The following is a 21103-nucleotide window of genomic DNA, read 5'->3' as shown; positions in this document are numbered from 1 at the left end:
GTTTCGCCGTTTACAGGGACGGTCGGTGACCTTGCAGAGGTAGGCTAATCTGAAAATAAAGACATCCAGTGATCTAGTGTCGATTTTCACAATCTTAAATTTTCGACTCGAATTTACTACTAACGCGAATTGCACTACAGTTTGTCTTTGGAATTAAATGGAAATACCGAGCTGCAACGACTTATTAGAATTCGACCAACTAATTTCATTAAATGAAAACCCATTAAAGGAAATTAGTGCTACGTAAAACGCGAATACTCGTGTTTGTAGCGTTTCATCTCTCACAAGTGAAAACCTACCTCCAATTCCTAATAACCTGGCTGTAATAATCTTCCAATAAATACATCCCTATAAAAAACTTTTTATAACCAAGGTCGCTTTCTAAACTGTTATTTATTGACCGGCTTCGACAGTCAAGACTGTCATCTTCAGATCTTTAAAAACTTTTTGGTTGTACTTCATGTTCGATTGTTCGTTCATTGCTCATGCCATGTTAAAATTTAAGTCAAAAATAAAATTTTTAAAAATAAAATTACAAACAGGTTTGTCAAAGTAAAAGTATACACAGCTAAGAGGCACCTTGTGGAACTAGGCAAGTCTACATACGTAGCTCTCCTTCGGTGCTTGTCAGTTTTTAAAATCCACAAATATAGTAAAAGTGCACATTTATATGACGAGTGCAGCACATCTTGGAACCTTCCCACTCGAAATACTCGTTCCAAGATTTGCTTCATGTGTCATGTAAATGTAAACATTGGCATAAATATGCCATTTACCTTATATTACGGATATTAACAACTGACGGGCATCATATGTAAACATGCTAAGTTCTGCAAAGTGCATTTTAGTTGTGTGTATTTTTGCTTGTGACAAACCTTTTAGTAATTTTATTTCTGACAAATCTGTGTGGAATGTGCCATATACTCTTCACTAAAATGCTAACATGGCATGGGTAATGAACACACAATGAAACATGACATACAGTCAAAAAAGTTTTTAAAGACCTGAAGATAACAGTCTTACCTGTCGAAGCCGGTCAATTAAAAGCAGTTTTGAACGCGATCTTGGCTATAAAATAAATCTTTATAGTACATACAGATCGCTCCTTCTCGTTTCTCTTTATGAGAAAGTTCAGTCACATGGCTATAAGGGAAGTTCTTACCAATGCACTTTTGCAATAGAGAAACTCTTATATTTGTAGACATGATTTTGAAATGGTGTAAATAGTTTATTGATAGTCAATTCTACCCCCCACATCTTCGAATGAGTGCGTAATTTTTTTTTTAAATTTACTTTGGAACTTCGAAAAAGCAGGGGGCAAATACAGCAGCTCTTCCTTATATACACTGCAACTGCGATTAAGAACCAGTCTCACGACAGTTTTGAGTTGGTGTGTACTTAACAGCTATTTTTGGGACTGAAACACTTATTTCACTAGTACAAACACACATTTCTTTTGACGACAGCTAGCGTGAACTTGCCGTTATGCTGTTTGCAGTGTTTGTTCTCAGAGAAACTAGAATGTTTTTAAATACAGGATCACATGAATTCAGATTGGGCATTACTATTATGGCGTCGAGTTTGACAGTAGCAAGTAGCAGACAGTTCCACTTAAGACGTTTCAGTTTCATATGTGGTTCACGTTAGCCTTAAATGCTTTCGTGCATTAAACAAGTCGCATATTTTCGCAGATCTTTTGAAGATACGTCATTCCTCTTCATTAATGCAATTGATTCGGATCCAGGAACGCTTGAGCCGCAGCGAATCAAGTACTCAAGTGCAACGCGGACGAGTACAGTTCATCGGGTTATTCTCCTAGTTTCGCAACTGACTTAGCATCCTCCGTCTCATTTCTCGTAACGAACATTATCTTTCAGTGTATCTTACATCATTATGAACGGGATGCAACTTTCCATTGCAAAGTTTACAGTGTTATTTGCCGTACAATGGTTCTCTCAACTAACTCGAAGACCAACAGTTTGTGATGGGTCTGATTTTTCATTTTTAACGATTGAAATGCGAGCAGCGGTATTCATACGTGGCCAACCTCAATTCTGTTGAAGGCGAACCGCCTGGACGACGGCACAGATTCGTCCGGCAAAAGAAAGATGGCAATATTGTGCTGTGTTGTCCGGTCGGTGAATATATGCTTGTAAAATCGCTGTAGCACAAGAGGAGTAGCTAAACAACTTTCCTTGGGAAAGCTCTGGTCAACGTGGGCGCTGACCAAAAGCGGACACTAGAATTTCTCAATAATATTTGAACATTTTAAAAAGAATTAATCATACCGAAACTTTATAAGTTTGTTTTGTATAGTGCAACAGAAATTCTTCAAAATCATTACTATGCAAAGGGTGAAGCCACAAGTGACGACTATGAAACAAATCAACGTGAAAGAAAGGAAGGAAGGGTTCAACGTTCCGTCGACAATTAGTTCATTAAAGACGGAGAGGAAATCGGATTAGGGAAGGATGTTGAACGAAATTGGCCATACACTTTCAAAGGAATCATCCTGGAATTTGGCTACAGTGATTTGGGAAATCCCAGAATAAGGTAAACAGGATGGCCGGAGGCGAATTTGAACTGTCATCCTCTCAAATGCGAGTCCAGTGCGTTAACCGTTGCGCCACCTTGCTCGGTAAACGCTAAAGACATTTCCTAGACCTCCTACTTAGAATCAGACTCGATCTTTTGCAGAATGTCACCAATGAGAGAAGAATTAGCGGCGATGTTGCTATCACACAAAAAATGGTCACTAAAAGCGAAAATCTTATCAAGAGAGTTTAGGGAGTATTTGTGTTTCGTCCAATGGAAGACTTAAATTTGTTGGAAGACTTTCGGGAAATTGCATTGCATTTTTAAAGGAAATTGCATGCACGACGCTAGTGCGACCAATTCTAGAGTACTGTTTCAGCATTTGGGGTCCTTATCAAGCAGACATGGCAGCAGGCATCGGACCAAGCCAGAGATGCGCTGCTAGGTTCGTACCAGTTAGGTATCGGTCACGCGAAAGTCTAACAGGAATCCTCTGGTGACGAAAATGAGAATCTTGGAAGAAAGACTACCTACTTCTCGCGAAACGCTATTGGGAAAATTTAGAGAACCTGTATTCGAAGAATACTGTGGAGCCACTATGCTGTCACCAAGGTATACTTCACATAGGCTTCATAATAATGAGATAAGAGAGATTAGGGCACATAAAGAGGCACAGAAACAGTCGTTTTACACTTGCTTACCACGCGAATGAAATGCGAAAGAAAATGGATAATTTTGGCACGATGTATTCTCCACCATGCACTGTGCAATGACTTAGGCAATATACAGGGTGTTTTGGGTATAAGTGTAGATATTTTTATTGGTGACTGAGGATAGTGTGCTGGACAACATTATTTCAGTATTTACTTCATTTTCAGGCTAATAGTTATAGGTATTAGGAGTACAATGTTCTTAGGTTCTTTAGTGTCTCCACGTATATGTGTTAAGAACAAGAAATTAATGCTTACTTTCCTCTGGGCAGCGGATCACGTGTTGAAGGATGGATACAAAATGTTTAGTCTATACTGACAGGGGAAGTCCACTTCGTGGTGCAGTTACAATCATGTAGAAAACACCAGGTAGTGAATTATGTAATGTATTTGCATGAAGACAGTTAAAAGTAGATACTAATGATCACAACATCAGCAAAAAAAAAAAAAATGCTCTGAGCACTATGGGACTTAACTTCAGAGGTCATCAGTCCCCTAGAACTTAGAACTACTTAAACCTAACTAACCTAAGGACAGCACACATATCCATGTCCGAGGCAGGATTCGAACCTGGGACCGTAGCAGTCGCGCGGTTAGAGACTGTAGCGCCTAGAACCGCTCGGCCACTCCGGCCGGCACACAATATCTGCAGCTATAGCGCGAACACCCCGTATATGTGTGTAAAGACGTAAGTGTAGATCAATTAGATAAAAACATCGGGAGAAGAGGCCAGAATTACAAAAAAAAAAAAAAAATGCACCTGCATCCAAAGATACTTTCCCAGTGAGCAAATTAGTACTTCAAGCACGAACTGGCTGTTGTTGTATTCACCACATTCATGCCGTTTGGCACGGCAGCGCTGGCTCTATTTTTTTTTGGCGTTATTGTTTAAAATAGCAGTTCAACAACAGTAACTGAAGAAGCAATAAACAGCCGGCGGGCGCCAAGGCGTCGGCATGCCGGTTGCAGCAACACAGTTGTTTATGCACTGTGAGGTTGGCCAGCCTGAACACAAAAAGCCGGCCGAAGTGGCCGTGCGGTTAAAGGCGCTGCAGCCTGGAACCGCAAGACCGCTACGGTCGCAGGTTCGAATCCTGCCTCGGGCATGGATGTTTGTGATGTCCTTAGGTTAGTTAGGTTTAACTAGTTCTAAGTTCTAGGGGACTAATGACCTCAGCAGTTGAGTCCCATAGTGCTCAGAGCCATTTGAGCCATTTGAACACAAAATCCTGTCAACACAACAGACACATGGGACTCTGGCGGGACAGGCTAACTGGTTTCTACACTCTCCGGCCACGGATGTGTTATTCCGTACGTGGCTGTAAGCAAGTCGGCATGACAGATGAGCTTGCGACCTCCGTAAATAACCGTGAACCTTAGCAGAGATATTCGCAGTCCGGCAGTACCCAGTACGGTGAGATGACTATGTCAGCTGCCGGAGCGATATGTGTCACCACGAGTTTGGGCTTCCATCACCGATGGACTGTTTTCTAACATCAAGTCCTCCTACCAAGGCTTGGAACCTTCCCACCAGTGGGCTGTCTCCAGACTCACCCCAGCAGCAGTCAGATTCCTGTCCTGGAGTGCAGCAGATTGTTACTTGGGTGGTACAGCTGCTTGCCCTCCTATTCTGTTGCGGAGGTCACGGTACCATAAGCTTTCGTTCGCTGGGTGGTTTCCTGTCCCGGAGGCTGCCATCCCCTGAAAGAGTTCCGGCAGTCCTCTGCGTCGCTCGTATCCTCCTCGAGCAGCTAAGCCAAGCTTAAGTGGGGCATACGGTGTTGAGCAGGCACCTTGTGCATCAGCATTTCTGGGGACAGACGTCACGGCCGACTACCGGACCGGCAGCTGGCCACCGCAGTACACCAGAACCATCCATGTAGCGCGCCACAGGGGGCGTGGCCGCCGCACCGTAGTTTTACAAGCGTAGGAACACGAAATTTAAATAAACTATTTGACTTCCTGATGTTGTTTACCTGAGATGTCACGAGCCATTGCCATACCTAAGCCTGCACTGCAGCAGCCCTTTATCCCGGCACACTTTAGCACCTTTTGGCTTCCTATTATCCCCCATTGTAAAAAAATTCTAGTTTTGCTAGCAGTAGATGAGCACTTTGCAATTATCCTCAGTGGCACTTAGGGATGTACTGACTGGAAAAAGTTGCTTCAACTTCTCTGTCCTACGAATAGCCAAATAATCGAATTTATTCTCTTAAAAATACTGCCACTGACTCCATGCAAACTATTATTTGGTACACTTATAACGCTTTGCTCATCAGATGAAGGGGAGGTAGCCAAAGTTTCAGTAGCATTCCACTGGAGTTGGGCATATGTAGGGAAATAGGCATACTTTCAGCATGTGTATAGCAGCTCGGTGAGCCACACATATTATATATATATATATATATATATATATATATATATATATATATATATATATATATATATATATACGGTGTTACAAAAAGGTACGGCCAAAGTTCCAGTATCAACCGCAGAACTGCATATACGGTTTCGTTTCTAATAGGAAACTGGCAAAATAAATACCCGGGCAATGCAGGGTTTGTCAGCCAGTAATGTAATATAGCAAAAAAGGTCTTTATCGCCTACTGCAATTTTACTTCATTTCTGCCTCTTGTCAAGTCGCTGGTCACGCAGCTTCTTAATTGTGGACTTTACTTGGCTGCCTGATGTCACAAGCTGTTCGTTTTCCCACTTCGCGCTCTTCCGGTTTATCATTAAACGAAAAATCGCTAACAGATAATTGGCTGCTTAGGCGAGCGTTTCTTTGTGTCACTGTAGTGATCCTGCGAATTAGCACGCAGGGTTAAGGCAGGAGCGGGACGTAGCAATGTGGGCGCTAAGGATATCACGCCGCATTCCGGCCACAGCCAGGAATAGACGGAGACCGGCGTCCGCGTGCTAATCCCCAGAACGCTGCACTGCGGTGCTTCCCACTAAACGAATGGCGTTACCGGAATCCTTACCCTCACATGTTTGTTTCCGTTCCAGACGGCTAGCGTCTAAATCTATATTTTTCCTAGCAGGAGCACATGAAAATAAAATAAGTTACAGCCTGAGATCAGTTGTTCCATCTTCTCTACGAGAAAGAGGTCGAATATTTTTTACGAGGGCTATTCGGAAGCAAGTTCCGATCAGCCGCGAAATGGAGACCGTAGTAAAAATAAAAAAGTTTTATTTGCAACGATTAGTTACGCCTTCTTGCTACTTCTCTATATAGCCGGCGCTCCGATTGAGACATTTGTCCTTGCACTGTACCAGCTTTCCAATACCCTCGTCACAATAGGTAGCATCCTCGTTGTCCCTGCAACGTGCGATCGAGAAATGTCATGGGGAAGGAAATACATGACAGGCACGTTGCGTGGGATTGCATGAAATCAGGCGAAATCTCTCACAGCAATCATACTGGGCGGGAGACACTATTCTCTAGGCGTCTTTATGAGCTCACTGTGCGTTCAGGACTGAAAAGAGTGAAGAGAGGTGATCTACTGGCATACTACAAACAACGTCCAACACGTCTGCGAAGATTCATCGGATTTTCACATTCGTGCAGAATGCTGTCAGACCGAGCGAGGTGGCGCAGTGGTTAGACACTGGACTCGCATTCGGGAGGACGACGGTTCAATCCCGCGTCCGGCCATCCTGATTTAGGTTTTCCGTGATTTCCCTAAATCGCTCCAGGCAAATGCCGGGATGGTTCCTTTCAAAGGGCACGGCCGACTTCCTTCCCCGTCCTTCCCTAATCCGATGAGACCGATGACCTCGCTGTCTGGTCTCCTTCCCCAAACCAACCAACCAACCAATGCTGTCAGACCCGTTCTTTTGCCGTTCTTCCAACGGAAAGGTGAAGTGTTGTTCCAACAGAATAATGCTCGCCCACACTCTGCCCGTGAAACTCAACGTTTTCTGCAAGACGAGCAGCACAATTCCTTGGCCAGCACAATCACCAGACTTGTCTCCAATCCAGTACGTGTGGGACATGATGGGTCGAGAAGTGACTCTTGCGATTCGTCAACCAACAAATCTCAGAGAACTACGTGAACAGGTCGATCAGATGTGGCATAACATATCCCAGCATAGTACTCGCCATCTGTACGATCGACTGGATGCAAGAGTCAGCGCCTGCATTGCTGCCCGTACGGATATAGCTGTTTCGGAGTGGGTCCATACCTGGTACCTCAGAAGCGCTTGTGCTATTGATCTGTAAATGTAATAATTTCATGTACTCCACAAGCACTGTTGCAACTATAAATCTTCTGCGAAATGTAAACCTCTAAAACTTGTATTACTTTTCTTTGGCAGTGTATTTTATACATGGACACCAACGCAAGAAAAGTCCGAAATAATATGAATCTTTCTTCTTTTCGTTAGCGTTAACCCCGTGTTAGTATGGGCTCTGCTGTGCTCGAGTTTTGGCAATTTTATCCTGTAGCGCAGTCGTTATTACCTACGGGGAGGGAAGTCGTGTGGACCACCTGTCTGTAAACTTTGTAAATACATTTAGTTCCGTGCGTGATCGTATTTTAACTGTTTGTGTATCGTATTTTCTGACGCGAAAATTGGGATCTGGCACAGCATTTGCCTAAAAGAGTGTGAGTAACAGCCTAAAAATCATACTCAGGTTGACCTGTGAACCAACCACAGTCGTGTTTAGTAGGGAGTTGCGTCTGTCCTGCTTTAATTTTTGCGTGATTTGACGGCAGTATCCTGCACGTTAAACAAGCAGCTTAACAAACTAAGAATTTCACAATTACAACCTGATAAAAACTTGTTATTTGACGTGTGTCTTGGATGCCACAGCGTCTCTGTCGACTGTCACCTGCTCCCCGGCTGACACTCGACCACCAGCCGGACATGGTAGGGGTGGGGGGGTGGGGTGTGGAGGGGGGGGGAGAGGGTGGCAGCCAACATCTAGCACGGGCAGAGCGTGACTGCTGCGAGTACACCGCACTGCAAGTGGCCTGATGTGGTGCGATGCCAGCGGCGGACAGTCCGCGTGTTACGTTGAGAGCTCTGATCGACCCAAGATCCAAGGCGTCAGGTGTCAAGTAACAAGTAATTTTAATCATATTATAATAATTCCCGTCAGGGCGGGCGTCTTTCTGTTCTCTCGTAACAATGTAGGAAGGTCAGCTGGAGAGCAACAGTGTAGTGATAAGGGGACAGATAATTTTACAGGCACTGACCTGGCCTTGGCCTTGGAGAGCTGGTCGATCTGGTCCTGGAAGTCCACGACGATCTCCTGGTGCTTCTTGCGCAGCAGGTTGGCCGTCTCCTCGCTCTCCAGGTGCACATCCTCCAGCAGCTTTCGCAGCTTCGCCAGCTCCGCATCTCGCTTTCTGTTGATCTCGAACTGGAACACCGCCAATGTAGCATGGTCAGTAAGGCGACATAGTGTATCTTACCATCACAACCGTGTCGACGACGCAGCTATTGTGATATCGAAAGATAGTAAAGTGTGTCATAATTGTCAAGATGGAAGATCCTGATAAATTTGTTTTATACTGTTCATTAGCCGAGAAAAATCGCAAGCTAATCATAAACTATGAACGGTTGCTATATTCATTGCAGACATCTTCTGATCAAATGTACAGCACCAGCCACCGCGTCACACAGAGACTATGCGTTGTTGTATTATATAGCCTGACAAAGCGTGTGAAGCACCCAGAAAGGGAGGAGGAAACTAAATGAAACGTCATGGATTCAGACGGTATGTGACACACTATGTGATCAAAAGTATCCGGAGACCCCCAAAAACATACGTTTTTCATTTAGGTGCATTGTGCTGTCACCTACTGCCTGGTACTCCATATCAGCGACCTCGGTAGTCATTAGACATCGTGAGAGAGCAGAATGGGGCGCTCTGTGGAATTCACGGGCTTCGAAAGTGGTCAGGTGATTGGGTGTCCCTTGTGTCATAGATCCGTACGCGAGATATCCACTCTCCTTAACATCCCTAGGTCCACTTTTTCCGATGTGATAGGGAAGTTGAAACGTGAAGGGACATGTACAGCACAAAAGCGTACAGGCCGACCTCGTCTGTTGACTGACAGAGACCGCCGACAGTTGAAGAGGGTCGTAATGTGTAATAGGCAGACATCTATACAGACCATCACACAGGAATTCCCAACTGCGTCGGGATCCACTGCAAGTACTATGACAGTTGGGCAGGAGGTGAGAAAACTTGGATTCCATGGTCGGGCGGCTGCTCATACATCACATATCACGCCAGTAAATGCCAGACGAAGCCTCGCTTTGTGCAAGGAGCGTAAAAATTGGATGACTGAACAGTGGATAAACGTTGTGTGGAGTGACGAATCTCGGTACATAATGTGGTGATCCGATGGCAGGGTGTGGGTAAGGCGAATGCCCGGTGAACCTCATCTGACAGCGTATGTACTGCCAACAGTGGAATTCGGAGGCGGTGGTGTTATGGTGTGGTCGTGTTTTCATGGAGGGGGCTAGCACCCCTTGTTGTTTTGCGTGGTACTATCACAGCACAGGCCTAATATTGATGCTTTAAGCACCTTCTTGCTTATCACTGTTGAAGAGCAATTCGGGGATGGTGATTGCATCCTTCAACACGACCGAGCACCTGTTCATAATGCGCGGCCTGTAATGGACTGGACTGCACAGAGTCCTGACCTGAATCCTATAGAGCCCCTTTAGGATATTTTGGAACGCCGACTTCGTGCCAGGCCTCACCAACCGACATCGGTACCTCTCCTCAGCGCAGCACTTCCTGAATAATGGGCAGCCATTCCCCAAGAAATGTTCCAGCACCTGACTGAACGTATGCCTGCGAGAGTGGAAGCTAAGGGTGGGCCAACACCATATTGAATTCCAACATTACCGATGGAGGGCACCACGAACTTGTAAGTCATTTTCAGATAGGTGTCGGGATACTTTGGATCACATAGTGCATTAGCAAAGTGATTACGAAATCGAGTTAAATTTACAAAGAGCTTAGCAGTATGAACCTACTTATCAGCATGACGTTGCACCCTCTCTGGTCTGGATGTATCCACTGATTCGATTGAGGAACTGAGCGGGGTGACGCAGTGGTTAGCACACTGGACTCGCTTTCGGGAGGTAGTTCTGTCGGCGGAAAATCTGGGTTCTTGATGGTCACAGGGGTATCTCATCAGCCGTGGACGGATCAGGGGATGTAGTTGGTCACAGGACTACCTCATCATAACGCAGGAAGTTCATAGACACACGTGACATGTGTGGACGAGCTTTGTGCTCTGGAAAAATGGCTCCACAATACTGTCACACGAGAGGTAACACATCAGAACGCAGGATGTCCGTGATATATCTTTGTGCTGTCAGAGTTCCCTCAATCACTACCAGTCGTGACCTGAAGTCATACCTGATGATTCGCACACTATGGCGCCAGGAAGAACACCGCTGCACCCCTCCAAAACATTGGAAGATTGGAGCATCTCTCCAGGTCGTCACCATACGCGCCGACGATGGTCATCCGGGACAGTGCAGAACCATGATTCACCGCTGAACACAATGAGAAGCCATTCATCACCAGTCCATAGTTACCCTTCGTGGTATTACCTCAAACGCAACCTTTTTATTGTAGTGTTAATGGAAGCCTATGCATGGGACGGTAATTCTCTAGTCTGGCTGCTGCAAGTCACCGACCAGTGGATAACAGGATGTTGCAAGGAGTCCATTACTTGTTCTCCAATAGCAGGCGCAGATGAGAAGGGGATAAAACGTGCCTGGTACACAATATGGCGACCCTCCGCTGTGGTGTTGAGACGTGGTCGGCTGGAACCTGACACTGAGTATTCCTGCACTCACGTTCCCATGCAGTTCAGCATTGGGCTACTTTCACACCCGAATGTCCCACAAATTTGGATATTTCACGATTCGAGCAGCCAACCAAATGGAAACCCGCAGCGAGGTCCGTTACAGACTCTGTCAGGTGCTGAGAATGCTGCCTCACACGAGTACACGGCATCTCTGTGTCCTTAACAGTGATTACTCAACATTTGACTTTGTACAACCTTCCAGGCCTGGTAACAACACAAAACAAGAACAACTCTAACGCATTCTGATGGCCGCTATACCTGCCACAGAGTTGCAACTCTTCTCATTTACATACCCGCCGATGGTGTGTACATGCAAGAACTTACACTGACATCCGATCGTGTTCCGGGTACTTCCATTCTATTGCCAGGCAGTGTAAAATGACTCTCACAGGCATGCTTCTATTTATTGGAGCATTTTAGCCTGACAACGCATAACCTCAGCATTACGGGGTCGTCAATGCGGCACGTCGGAACTGCTGCGGTGAACAGCTGCAACCTCTCATAGCGTATGACTAGCTTGTCGTTGTAGCCAGTTCGTAAAAAAAATATAAACAAACAGTATCACAATACGTCGGGAATTAAAGTGCAGTTTGTTGGCAAAGAGTGATATGAGTAATTTAGTGTAGGGGTCAGGTTTGGAAAGCTAAAACTGTATGCCGAAAAACATAAATATAAAAGTCATTGCTGAGTTGGTGAGCTTTTCAATAGCGGACGCGTCTTTCCTCGGAAAGGCTGACTCGCACATAACATGCGGATTGAGAAATAGGTGTCAACTTTCAAATAGACACCCCAAGCTAACGGTTATACAAATAAAAATGTATGTGTGAAAATAATACATTGAGGGAGAAGCGCATGTCAGCAAATGAAGCTTCGCTTGAACGAGGCGTAACGATCAATGTTCTAGGTGTGAGCGGTAAAGTTATTCAAGGCCAAATTACACATGTAGTCGAGGACCCCAAACTGAACACTTGGTGACAAAAAAATAATGGGCCGAAATGAATATTTAATTTTATACTGATACAAACAACTCTAGTTAACAGCAGCTGTTGAAAGAAACGCCCGCCAACTCCAAGGCATACACTGGAAAAGAAACCCACTGACAGAACCAGACTCTGGATACAAAGTTATGTAGTGTCATTGTTTGCTCGCATTGCTTATGACATACGGTTTAACTTTTGTTCCCCTATTATTCCCGTCGCTGTATTCTTTCGATTGTGCTTTTTATGACAATATTTTCCCAAGCTATCCAACACCTTTTAGTAGTAATTATGTTGGTGCAGAGGGTAGATGCAAACAAATGGAGTGCATAAAAAGTTAGTGTTACTGTAGAATTATCTCTAGAAGAGAATGCTAGTGAAGCACATTTCATAGTCTGATGATAATCTGACGCACAGCATCATGATCCTAATGAACTGAAGTAAGCGTGAGGTGAGATAAAATCGAAATAAGTTACAAAAGAAAGGTTCATGATGTGATCGTATCGCTTTGTCTTAAACGTCTGCAGCCGTTACACCAAAGAAGATGGCTTGTATGAGGACGAAGGAGTGGGTTTCTGTTGCTTGCACCGTGACAGTGTGCATTAGCTTTCCTAATTGTTCAGTTTATACAACTTCTATAATTTTAAATAAAGTTCTGCTCTGTAGACCAACTGTGATTTGCAGTATTTATGTATAATTTGCTTTAATGTTTTATTTTTATTTGTATAGCACCATTGTATTGTATATATTTTTGTTACAATACAACCAGCCTTGTAATGTCGTGCTCCTTTCTCCTCTTTTATTACATTTGGACCTGCAGATCACCTCTGGCAAGAGAAAGTGGTAATACGAGTAAACACAGACAGTGACGTAGACAGTGTTTTCAGTGTTTTTCTTTTTTCATTATATGCCTTCAATTATGAAGCCATTACTGCGTCTATTAAATATTTAGCAGTTGGTGGTATCATGCTAGTAATTGGAAACATTGCCTAATCTTGTCAGATACAAAATGTCAAGTAAGCACTAATGGAAACAGAAGGCACGTTATAAAACATTAGAAGCCTCTCAAAATAGAACGTTTTATACAACGTCAAGTCTTCTCCTTCCTGTTCCCACAAAATTTTTAATTTCATTTTCTGATTAGCAGTGCTGTTAGCTCCGTGCTTCATTTATTTAACCACCTATTACTGTCGAAATTGTGTTATTTATGTAAAATCGTCGCACAAACGTTTCTTTGACTAGTGGCACACATAGCTCGCGTAAAAATCTCCTAGTCCCGGAACTACTAAATCAGTGTTACACGTGAGGCCTTTATATAACTTTTGTTTGGCTCTTTCTCAAACACATTTCCTGGGGCTTATTTACCTTTCCGGTGAGATATCTGACGTCAAAAACACAACGTAAACGGCTCCCTGCACCGTGTCATAACACGAGCTCTTCCCTGCTGTGTGCTCTGCTTGCTTCTCTAGTGTTAACAACCAACTTAACGATGCCATATAATTATTGAGCTAGCTGATTCCATTACTTTTTTCGTTTAACACAAACAGCTTACATTCACTTACATGAAATGTGATATCAACTTGCTCTTAGTACATTTTGGCGTAGTATCCCCAGTGCTCTGTCTTCATGAGAAAGTTATCTCCCCACTTCTGATTTTTAAATGCAATACTATGCTACTTCTTTTAATTTCACTGGTCGATTTGTCCTTTCGGCTTTTGTAGACTGTTTAGCGATATGTATGCTACATCCGAATTTCTTAACAACGTACAATTTCGAATCTGACAATGACTTTGGATTATTTAATCTTAATCTTGAAAGAAATTTGAGCAGTGACCTTTTGTTTGACAATTTAGTAACATCCTCTTTTCGAGTACAGCCCTACTCTACATTTACATCTTGATAGCACGGAGGGCAAGAATGGGCCGTAATTACCGTATGGAAGCGAAACTTGGTATATATGCATGTTAAAATATTAATACCGAACCGATTTACGCAGGAAAAAAGTTCAAATTTTGGCCACCAGCTGCAAATCTGGCGTTGCGCAACACCTCGGCGAGTTTCCGGTACTCATATTGAACAAATGGTGAAAGGGGCGGTTAATAATAAAGTCAAGATTACGCCTTTCTCATTTGTTTGACCTTTTCTGCCCACGTCCCGTTCCTGATCCATTATATGTGGGAACATTTCTATACGTGTTTCTTGCATTCACAGCGCTAGATTTGCTCTTGGTGGCCGAAATTGGAACTAATTTTATCCCAGCGTAAATCGGTTCCGCGTGAACGTATTAGAATATCTACCAAGTTTCTCTGTCATGCTATAATTACAACCCAGAATGGACGTCTGCGAGTAGCTGGTCTTTAATAATAACCATCCGCTACATGCTCTCCAAGGCGTTGTGCAGTGCATTGGATTGCGGAGAGTACTTCCATGCAATATAAGCGGTTTTCCTTTCTTTTCCAGTCAGGTATTGAGCAACGGAAAAATGGTTGTCCATTTGCATGTGCACGCACCCTAATCCCTCCTGTCTTTCTGTCATAATCCCTACGTGAGGTCTACTGTGAAGCCAACAGAAAAACTGTCACAGTAGCTTCCTTGAATACCGTTTCTCTAAATCATAGTACGCAAGAATACTATTGTGCTAAACGTTTGCTGCTAAACTGAAAGCTGTTTATAGCTCTTTAACACTTTTTATGGCAATACCACATGACATCAGTTTACATCTGCTGGCACGAATCCTCAGTCACAACTTGTTTTCTTGCAGACAGTGCTGCCTTTTATTGCATCCTACGAGGGTTGTTCAGAAAGTAAGTTCCGATCGGTCACGAAATGGAAACCACAGGAAAACCAGAAACGTTCTATTTGCAGCAGTTAGGTACACCTTACACCTACTTCTCTACATAGTCGCCGCTCCATTTCGAGTGTTGTCATAGTGCTGTGTCAACTTTCCAATATCCTCGTCATAGACAGCATCCGCCTGTGGTTTCGGCCAGTTATCTACACTGGTCTGCAGCTCTTTGCCTGTGGGAAAATTTTGTCTACCTAGCCAGCTGTTCTTGTGAGCAAAGACGAGACTCAGGCGGAGCCAATTATGAACTGTATTGTGGGTATCAAACACTTCTCATCGGAAACGCTGCAGGAGCGTCTTCATTGCCCCTGCCGAGAATTAGCATGAAGAAGGAACTGCTCGACAGTTGTGTTATGTGGGCTGCGTGACACAGGCGAAATCTCTAACCAGGCCCTCGTAGTTGGCGGGAGACGCTATTCCCTACGCATTTTTACGTGCTCACTGTTCACTAAAAACTGGAAAGAGCGACGCTACACGCTCGACGTGCATACTAGAGACACTGACCAACACATCTGTGCAAAGCTTTACCGGATTTTCCCAGTGGATTCCATTTCGCGGTCGATCGGAACTTACTTTCTGGACAACCCTCGTATAATTCTCGCATATGTCATGTACCAACTCTTATACACTCGTGCTATGAACGATTCTACGAAAAGATGACATTTCGATAACCACTCTCTTCGAATGTTTCCACTACCTCTAAATTAGGCGCCTACGATATACTCTTCGTTTATCAATACTTGCTATAAGAGTTTCATCTTATTTATTTGGGGTTGTCTCGCTCTTTGCATTACTCCAAACATGTGGATAAAGGTGTTCGCCGGACTACACTCATCGAATTTAAAGTCTTTTGTGACGTATTCTGTAATTAAATAATATATTCAGAGATGAAACTTGTTTGTGCACTTTCTGAAACATTTCATCAATACATTAATTTTCGGCCTTACATTTCTGGTTTAGACTCCAAGCGTTTGTTTTCAACGTATGTGTACTGGACCCTCTCTGCAGTTCCCTCGGAAAATCTCTTGTATTTACTTTTTTAATGCATTAAATTATACAGCTTCCTGTAATTCAGTAGTTAAATGTCGCCTGTATTCTTTCAGGTCTTGTTCTATTTCAGTGTTTAGTTTCTGTCAATGGTGTGCTGATTGTTACTCGTGTACAATGGCTCTTTTTCTTTTTGTCCTTTGTTTCGGTGAGACATCTTATCATTGTAACAATAAAGTTTATTAGAGTAAATCATTGAATAAACCAGGTTAGACATGGCAGTCGTGGAATACTGTACTATTCGAAATATCGCTCATAGGTGACCGTCGACATAATTCGTCGCAGTGTTATGCCAAAAACCATTCCACACACCTGTGAAGAAGAGTGATAAATCGAAACCCGTTTAGGCACTGAAATATGTTACGCGAATATTTTACTGCTATAAACGGAACGTCCTGACTGTTACACTCCGCGAAAATGATAGCAAACACTGTCTGGCGTGGTGGTACTTTATGTGGGGAGCGATAGTAGCCTCGCTGTGGGAGGACTAGCAGCTGCGTGAGTGACAAGAGGAACGCGTCCGTTTGCTGCATTTCTCACCTGGCTTTCTGCGCCACCCTCGGCCTCCTCGAGACGCTCGCTGAGCTGGATCACCTGCACGCTCAGGTCGGCCTTCTCTCGCTCAATCTGCAACACAAACAAGGCAGCCACATGTCAGCCACACTGTCTAAGCTCTGGAAAATACAGCTCAATACAGAGTCACTCGTCTGCAGAAGAGGAAACTAGCAGTTGGAGAGTGTGATGTGTTCCAGCTGTTGGAGATGGGGTGCTCAAGGCTTCTACTGCCAGTGTACAGAGCAACCCACTCACAGTGGTTCACAGTGATCAAGGGACAGGGTATTTTGTTGTAGGTTAATACTTGTAACATTGAGGTATTGAAACAACAATATATGCCACGCGAGTCGCGTAAGACGTTACCCCTTTTTATTTATAGATTGATACAAGATATCCAAAAGACGTTTGTGGCAAATCTTAGTGCGCGAATGGGTTCGTCATGTAAAAACCGACATAATGAAGAGAATAAAGTGTATTTTAAATGAAACAACATACTTTTTTCATAGCACCCGAATGTTCGTGAAAACTCGATGTTCTTAATTTTGGCACTAAGATATTTCGCAAAAGTATCTGAGAAATGTGCTGAAACTGAAAGGCAAACCTACCGGAATATTCATAGTCGTCTAAATACTACAAAACGGGGCTCTCAGGCTAGGGAGTGTCGTCAATTACAGCATATACTAATTGCGAGAACATACACATATTTAACACAGCTTTCCTGGTACCCTTAAGTCACCCTAAATGTTGACATATAGTTTCAGCTGCAAAAACCGTAGCTAAGTCTTTATCTATGTAGTACGAAGCAGGGCCAAGATCAGATACATTTTATCACAGTAGGCTCGGGCTATTTTATCTTGCTGCTTACTTCGACTCCATGGCAAGAGAACCCAGCTTGGGCATATATTAACCAGAACAGCTGTTCCCGACGCACCTGCTTCGCCATTTTAGCACATTTTTTTCATACACATTTGCGATACTTTTCAAAGCCAACATTAATAAGCATTATGTCATTGTATTCTTCAGTGTAAGAGCTTTCAAACGAAGTTGAAAGAAGTATATCACTCCATTAGAAAAAATATTGCTATAATATACTCGTATAATAGGGAATGGTAAAAACCATCTAACAAAATAGTGTGCTCCGTCTCCGTCTGATTCAATATCTTCTTTAACCATTCAGAACGTAAAAAAGATATTACGTCTTACACTACTTCCAAGTAGAGAGAGAGAGAGAGAGAGAGAGAGAGAGAGAGAGAGAGAGAATGTACCTTTTTGACGACATATTCCATACATAAGGACCAAAATATGCGTCTCAGCTTCGTTACGCAATATTTGCGCGCCAGTAGAGGTGAAACTATATTTTCCCGGCAATCCTAGTCCTTACACTTTTAAAGGATTCCTTACCTATTGCAGCAAAAAGTTCCCAACAAATATTAACAAACGTTACATCTATTCGGAACTCTTGTAACACGTTAGTATTATGTGTCGATCCATTGAAAACATCTCTCATTATGCAAACAAGCTAACAGTATTAAACGCACAGTATTTCGATATAATTAAAAATACAACTTTTCGATATAATGAAACATTTATAAAATATTTGAGGTGACCACGTTACAGAGACATTACTGTACTTTCAACTGAGGTTGTAACATTGAACTCGAGACATGTCTAAACGATTTATTGTACGTTTGTGTATTTTTCGTGTTTATGTTTGCTCATATGATTGTTGGTAATATAATTACTATTATTTGTTGGCCTTGTATTAGATGTCTAGTCTTCCAGAGAAGTTACACGCAAAAACCCTACGAAGAAAAGAAAAAAATGAAGGAATGAATAAGAACAAGTTGTTAGTATAATGAATTCCAGAAGCAGCAGCAGAAAATTTCCGTGGCAAAGTAATACAAATTATTTGAACATATTCTTAGAAAATCCATGTTAGCATCCAAAACAGGAATATAAGTTCGCCTTTCGTAGCTCAATGAGCAAAAATATAAGTTTCTCGAGACTGGAAGAAATATAAAGACTGAAATATTGTTGCGTAGCGGGAGGAAGCACATGGGTTCCCGATAGAAAGACCAAACCGGGAAAAAAGGAAAAATACAGTTGAGAACTCCGCTGTTACTTGCGTTAGCAGTTACCAACGAAATAGTATATATCGGTCCTGAAGATAGCACTAAATCTAAAAAAGTAATAAGCTGATGTGCAAACAATTTTATTTCTGTCGGGAATAGGGCTACAAAATTATCATTACAAAACCCGAATTCAGTAGTATACAACAATTTCCAGAGGTTGTTTTAACCCTTTAAAAATGGCGCCAGAGTCTCACTGGGGTACAGGCTACGTCAGTGCACAAGTGAGATTCGGGCACAAGCTCGGATGAATCGCTTTCGATTGTTGAGTATATCATTTTAAATTTAACAGAGAGATGATCATTCATCGAAATTAAGAGTTACGTGGGAGACCATCATAAAATGTAAGAAAAGTGTAATTGAAAAAAAGAAAACTGAATCTGGTTCACAGCTTGGCGCAGTGTTAACAATACCAATCGTAACACAGGGAACGTGGACTTTAATTAAGGTTAGTTTACGCTCAGCATTGGAGGTCGATTGTTTCTCATAAGTTTCTGTTCTAGCGTGGACAAAGGAAATGAAATACTTCAAACATAGCAGGGATTTGGATTTCTCTACTTATAATGTCTCTGCAAGAAATGAAATTAATTCAAGAGACATCCCAGAACGAATTGTAGAGAAAAATACACCTACCTCATGTTCTCAATGAAAGATTGTATCATAAATAATATGCTTATCTTTATTCAATTGTGAATTCTGTTGCGACCCATTCTAATGCGGATAAAATTGGTTGTTTGTGTTATTTATTATGTAGCTTTGTATTAGTCTATTAAAGATACCAAATGAGGATTATTCTTGAACATAGGGGACATATTTTTTAAAGTGCAGTGAATATACTGCCACAGAAGATGTTTAGCGAAAGTACAAGCGGCAGTCAAATGAAAAGAGAGAGATGGAAAAAAATGTAAGTAACCTGTTCATTATTTCAAAAGTAATCGCCCATGCAAATCGACAGCTACGAACGTCTTTCTACAGGGCTCCAAAAGTATGGAAATCGCATGAGGAGAAATCAGAACCGTATGGAAGATGTGTAAAGGCTTCCCAGCGAAACTACTGCAGCGTAAATGAGGGTGGGCATTATCCTGCAGCAGAATTAATGTTTCTACAACAGTGCAGTAGTTTCGCTGGAAGACCCTTACATTTCCACCTTACAGTTCCGATCTCTCCTCAAGCGACTTTCATATTTTTGGAGTCCTGAAGAAATACATTCGTGGCCGCTGACGTGGTTCGGAGGAAAAGGTGCACGCCTGGGTAAAATCATGGTTCCGTAGGTAACCGCAAATATTTTACGCGAAAGCACTGATTGCCTTGTCTCACAGTGGTTTAAATTTATTAACAGTTATGCCGATTACTTCTGAAGTAATAAACGGTTTACTACTAACTTTTTCCCATCTGTCACGTTTTCATTTGACTGCCACGTATATGTAGTTCATAATTATGTTTTAATTTATACAATTGGTACAAACTGTTTTAATATTACATCTGAAACATCGCATCGATCTCAGAATTCTCCGTCCAGTACTGACATAGTCCATTCCGTGGTTGGAAATAGAGTAGCCGTTGAGCATAAGGAATAAATTCAGTCACGCTAGTGCTGTTCGGAAATGCCTGCCTACTTCTTCCGAATAACACAATTTGTAATTTTTTTATCATTACCTTTTGTCCTGTTATCAAGTCTTTGTTATGAAAATTATCGCTTCAGTTTTGTTGTTTCGGACGTATCAATGTTATAATTACATCAGCGACTGTCGATGGCGCCCTCTCCTCAGTTTGTATGCGCACCATGAAGTGGGAGACTTTATGTTCAAACTGTACATTTCTTATCAAAACTTTATCTACTAAATTCTTACATAGATATAAGGTGTGAGTGTGGGTCTCGCGGGAGGCATGTGCGAGATAGTCCTTGCAGCCGCACTATCCTCTGTGCTCTCGGTGGCTCAGATGGATAGAGCGTCTGCCATGTAAGCAGGAGATCCCGGGTTCGAGTCCCGGTTGGGGCACATAGTTTCACCTCTCCCCGTTGATATATATCAACGCCCGTCAGCAGCTGAAGGTATTAATATATAATTCTAATTTCGTTCTAGACGGCTGCAGCTCATCAATGGTATCTGTTCTTTCGGACATGTTCAAAAATGTGTGTGAAATCTTATGGGACTTAACTGCTTAGGTCATCAGTCCCTAAGCTTACACACTACTTAACCTAAATTATCCTAAGGACAAACACACACACCCATGCCCGAGGGAGGACTCGAACCTCCGCCGGGACCAGCCGCACAGTCTATGACTGCAGCGCCTAATACCGCTCGGCTAATCCCGCGCGGCTTTCGGACATGTCCGAAAGAACAGACACCATATCCGTATAAGTATGTAGTTCTGGCAATACCGGCCATGACCTTCTTCTTCTGTGCGGATGCACACATATTACCCGAACTCTTACGGGCCTTGGTAAGAATGT

At 42.8% G+C, this 21103-nt stretch overlaps 1 protein-coding gene and 1 non-coding gene across 4 annotated transcripts in view; one reads left to right on the top strand and one right to left on the bottom strand.

The window, feature by feature from the left end:
• The window catches only part of LOC126260894 (paramyosin, long form), a 192240-nt gene that overhangs the window by 87134 nt on the left and 84003 nt on the right, over positions 1–21103 (bottom strand). For all 3 annotated transcript variants that reach the window (XM_049958342.1, XM_049958341.1, XM_049958343.1), the window contains exons 4-5: positions 16505–16591; positions 8453–8619 (exon numbers count right to left, since the gene is read on the bottom strand). In XM_049958342.1, coding sequence (XP_049814299.1) covers positions 8453–8619; positions 16505–16591 — 254 coding nt within the window. The remainder of the gene's footprint in view (positions 1–8452; positions 8620–16504; positions 16592–21103) is intronic.
• On the top strand, positions 20574–20648 carry Trnat-ugu (transfer RNA threonine (anticodon UGU)). The gene has a single exon. It is a non-coding gene; the product is annotated as a tRNA-Thr (tRNA).

Source organism: Schistocerca nitens, chromosome 5 (genome assembly GCF_023898315.1).
Source record: "Schistocerca nitens isolate TAMUIC-IGC-003100 chromosome 5, iqSchNite1.1, whole genome shotgun sequence".
Lineage (NCBI taxonomy): Eukaryota > Metazoa > Arthropoda > Insecta > Orthoptera > Acrididae > Schistocerca > Schistocerca nitens.
This window is presented reverse-complemented; position numbering and strand designations above follow the sequence as displayed.